At 46.2% G+C, this 5000-nt stretch overlaps 1 protein-coding gene across 1 annotated transcript in view; it reads left to right on the top strand.

Moving 5' to 3' along the window:
- ntn4 (netrin 4) overlaps positions 1 to 5000 on the top strand; it is a 19590-nt gene that overhangs the window by 12117 nt on the left and 2473 nt on the right. Inside the window, exons 6-8 of the mRNA XM_071920582.2 lie at positions 3914 to 4127; positions 4221 to 4315; positions 4740 to 4808. Of these exons, the coding sequence (XP_071776683.1) occupies positions 3914 to 4127; positions 4221 to 4315; positions 4740 to 4808 (378 nt within the window). The remainder of the gene's footprint in view (positions 1 to 3913; positions 4128 to 4220; positions 4316 to 4739; positions 4809 to 5000) is intronic.

The raw sequence follows: 5000 nt of genomic DNA, 5'->3' as shown, positions 1-5000 counted from the left end.
CACACACACATCATATACATGTCACCAAACATGTTGTCCATCATAGACTTCTTGTACCAGTGTACAATGGGCATCATTTGGGTATGGCGAGGTGTGGCATTTACCATACCTCAGCCTCAGTGGGTCTAAACGAGACCATCACTGAGAAGACAGGCAGCCTCTACCAGCCTCTACTCTGTATTTTACACTGTGTGGTAACTGGTCAGATTTGGCGGGAAATCTGCTGGATCGCTTTACGGCACAAAACAGGAAGAGGGCGCTGTTCTTCCAGAGCAAACAGAGCTAACGCTTTCAGAGTTTCTGGCAACGGCAGATGGTGGAAGGAGAGAAAGGCCGATGGAAAAATCACTTCCAATCACTAAAAATGTATTTGGAAGTCATATATCTAAAAAAAATATCACATCAGCAGAGCATTCAGCACACCGACCAAATAACATTTTGTCAGTCATTCATTAGTCATTGCTCCACTTTGCCCCCAGAGTCCATTTATATTGGCATGTTTTGGTGTTTTGGTGGTGGTATTGCAAATTGACACCCTGCAGCCACAGTCGGTGTGTAGAACATACTGTAATGGAGTGTAGGGTTACAGAATCATCATGAAAAAAACATCATTAGTCATACAAAGTGTGTGCAAAATGTTGCTTGTGAATCACGACCTTAACCTCATACACACCACACTGGCACGGCATTCTCATTCCTGCGAGGAATGCTGATGACTGGGATCGCAAGCCGGGACGTGCTGGATAGCGCTGATTCCTGATGGGCACCTGGCTCTGTGTGTGTGTGTGTGTGTGTGTGTGTGTGTGTGTGATAGAGAGAGAGAGAGAAAGAGAGAGAGAGAGATGCATACTGCCTACGCTCCATCCAAGGTTTACGCCGTAGTTAATCATCAGACGGCGGCATACCTACGGCTTGACTCAAATCTCACCCTGCTCCACGCACGCACACACACATACACACACACACTCACACACACCCAGCCCCTCATTGTCCATCTTCACTTGTTTTGCCATTCTTTTCCTGTGACTCACCCAAGTAGCTTCAGGGTAATCATTGGTAGTAGTGAATGTGTGAGGGTCCTCTGTGTCTGTCTGTGTGTGTGTGCGTGTGTGTGTGTGTGTGGGTGGGTGTGTGTGGGTGGGTCGTGCAGCGCACTACCCTCCGGTGACCAGACGAGTCTTAAGTAAACACCAGATAGTCATCCATAAGCACGGAGCAGTGGCTACATTCTCCCTCAGATTATCTGTCAGATTTGACCCAGTGAGCTCAGTCCTCCAGGTATGCTGGCCTCATATAAGAATGCTATAATGTGTGTGTGTGTGTGTGTGTGTGTCTGTGTGTGTGTGTGTGAGACGCTCACGCACGTCTCCTTGAATTCAAAACAACTGTCAAATTTCACCAGACCGTTTAAAAACATTTGGGTCGACTTGTACAGCGGTTGTCGCTATCAATACAGTTTTATCATTCGTGACCCATCTGTGGTACATTGGCTTGTACGTGGAAAATGTGCTTGTATGCATGGGGTAACTGTAGCTACCTTAGCGGGGGGGCTAATGATCCTAGCTGATGGGCTGATTGATAGAAAAAAAGAGAGAGAGAGTGCACAGATGGAGGGGGAGAGGTTGTGAAATCCCGCTGTAGTCGCTTGCTGACAATGGAGGAATTTCCCTCCGTCGTGAGGAACATTTTTTTCATACCAGGCATGGAGGGGCCCAAGAAAGAAAACACTCTGTCAAGAAACACTTTAGCAGGGGAAAGTTACAGTGTCTGTGTGTGTGTGTGTGTGTGTGTGTGTGTGTGTGTGTGTGTGTGTGGGGTGAGTTTGTTTTGTTTTCTCGCCGGGTGTTTTCTGCGGTCGTTCAGACAGGTGTTCTGTCACGTCTCAGCACACGCTCATAAAGTTTTCATTGTGAGCGCTCCCACGGCTGATAACGTTTTTATGATTTGTACACACACACACACACACACACACACACACGTGCGCAAGAGTTCTTGTGTGCTGACCCCTTCAAATGCTCATAAATTCTCACGTAGATATGTAAACACACACACGCTTACCAATCGTCACGCGTGTGTCGCCTCATCATGTGACTGAGGTGGCATTGTAGTGGCTGTTAATGATTAATGTGTGGAGGCTGCTGACTAAACAATACAGTCACACACGCACACATACACACACACACACACACACACACACACACAGCAGACATTTCACACTGGTGTCAGATCTCCTCTTCAACCTGTAAGACACAGACAACAGTCTGCAAGTGCAATCCTCTTCTTTTACGAGCGTGTGTGTGTGTGTGTGTTTGTCTCTTTACTGCTTGTGTGTGTGTGTCTCTGTGTCTGTGTGTGTGTGCGTGTGTGTGTGTGTCTCTGTGAGTCTGCGAATGTGACATCTTTATGAGTCTGCTGCTATCGTGCGATTCCGACTAAAGGTACGGCTTATCTTATCTCCGTTGCCCCTGGTGATTCGTCTGAAAAAGACGACAATCTGTCTGGGAGCTCCAGACAGCGGAGGGCCTGCGTGTGATGTCATCACTGTGCGACCAAGCCGCACTTGATAGACAAGGGGGAGAGAGCAGGGCCTCTGGATCCACAGTAGTTAGAGTCATTTACTGCCAGTAGGGGGTATAAGGGGGGAGACGGGGGCTTCAAGCATCATTAAACAGCAGAAAAACGGCCCCTAACTGCCCCCCCTCCCCCCCATTCCTTTCTCGGGCCTCGTCTTCTGCCCCTCCTTCACCATGCCGCCCCCCCCCCCCCCCCCCCCCCCCCCCCCCCTCCAGATAGGGACAGATATATGGGGGAGTGCTGGGACAGGTTGCTGGGTCTCGGTATTCACAACACTGTAAAGACGGCCAGCACTAGTGTTCTCAGACGAGTGGAAACGTAGGTGGAGGAGTTATGTGTGTGTGTGCGTGTGCGTGTGTGTGTGTGTGTGTGTGTGTGCGTGTGCACTGGTACATTGTTTTTGAGCTGGAGGTTGTTTAAAGAACACACTATCAGCGCACAATTAGAGGGGACATGAGGGAGGGAGAAAGTTGTGGACGTGTATGAGTGTGTGTATGTGTGTGTGTGTGTGTGTGTGTGTACGTGTGTGTGTGTGTGTGTGCGTGCATGCCATGATTGCCATCTGATAAGAAAATGACAGAGAGGCCATTGTATTACATGATCCTGCAACAAAACCTTGACTATCTCAGTATACAGCAGTACAGTGCTGTTAGTATAATGTACCATACGCTCTGCAATGAGATCCATATGTTATATTGTAATAGGTACTGGAGAATTCATTCATATTCAATCATATGCATTCATTCCATTGTCTGTCAGGTCAGTCGGTAAACTGGAGCATCAATTCACTAAATCCTAAGCTATGGAAAAAGTCCCTGCATCTAATATCATTCCAAACCCGCTTATATTAACTGATAACTAATATCATATCTAATTTTCTAATATTATATTTTTAGAAGTAGGTCACCAAACTATCAGCTGAGAGGGAACATCGGTCCTGAATGCTCCCAAGATGTGATTTTTTTTTTTAATTTTTTTTTTTATGACATGGTATAAGATATGAAACTTTAATGATTGCAGCAGTAAATAATAATAGGATACAGCAGGGAAAAACAGAATATAAACAACAATATAGCAAATGGAGGTTATATAAACATATGAACATGCCTGAACATGTGAAGTAGAATGTATGAATGAGAAGTATGGGGAAAACTATTAGGGTGTGCAAAATATGAAATGTATGGTACATATATATAAATATGTAAATAAGGAGAATAATGTTTGTTCTCCATTATAATGATAAAAAGATCAAAGCATCAATTTACCCTTGTCAAATAAATTGATGAAATTTGTATACTTACCATAAACAAATGAGACCATGCCCTTCTTTCTCTCCCAGCATGCAACTGTCACCCCCTGGGCTCCATGCCCTTCCACCTGGCCGACGGCTCGCTCTGCGACCCCGCCAACGGAAACTGCATCTGCAAGCCGGGCGTAGGCGGCGCCCACTGCGACAGGTGCATGGTGGGATACTGGGGCTTCCACGAATACGGCTGCCGACCGTGTGACTGTGCCGGAGACTGCGATCCCTTCACCGGAGACTGTATGTTTGGGTGAGTGGCACGTGCGCGCTCACATACACATAAAGACTGCTGATGTTTCCTCATGTTTCTAAAGTGTGTGTGTGTGTGTGTGTGTGTGTGCAGCTCTGATCTAGACCTGTACAACTTAGAGGGAAACTCCAGTGAGCCGGTCAGGATCTTCAGAGCAGATGAACTCTTCTCTGCCCTCCACTACTCAGGTGAGATACAGAGACAGTGTGTGTGTGTGTGTGTGTGTGTGTGTGTGTGTGTGTGTGTGTGTGTGTGTGTGTGTGTATGTGTGTGTGTGTTATTCATCCTCCTGCACAGTCCAGTGACCAAGCGTTAATGGTTAAGTAATGAAAGTCTTCATAGTGCCTTACAAGGACATGGAACAAAGGTGTGTGTGTGTGTGTGTGTGTGTGTATGTGTGTACGTGGACCCCCACCACCACCAAGTGTAACTGCAGCTGACATAGGCACATTCTTCATTGGACACACACACACTGTGCTTGCATTCTTAGGACGCCACGCATCTGAGACCACACACCCACTCTCTCTCACACACACACACACACACACACACACACAGACAACATCAGTTTTTACAAATATTAATCTATGCCTGTGTCTTTGTTCCCTACAGAGAAGTGTGAGTGTAAAGAGCAAGTCTTGGCCAACAGTAAACTCTTCTGCACTATGAATTACGCATATGGTAAGAACTCACACTCATACCTCAGCACATACCTCATTATCAGGGTTTCAGTCCAAGTGTTTATGCAAATTATGAGCTATCAAATTAGAAAGGCTGTACGGCAAATTTCAATGAAATTTCCTCAATATTGAGACTCATCTGGACTGTACTTTTTTCCTGGTGGATGTGTTTTTTTCATATATTTCCATATTC

The sequence above is a fragment of the Centroberyx gerrardi genome, chromosome 24 (assembly GCF_048128805.1).
Source record: "Centroberyx gerrardi isolate f3 chromosome 24, fCenGer3.hap1.cur.20231027, whole genome shotgun sequence".
NCBI classification, from domain to species: Eukaryota; Metazoa; Chordata; class Actinopteri; order Beryciformes; family Berycidae; genus Centroberyx; species Centroberyx gerrardi.
This window is presented reverse-complemented; position numbering and strand designations above follow the sequence as displayed.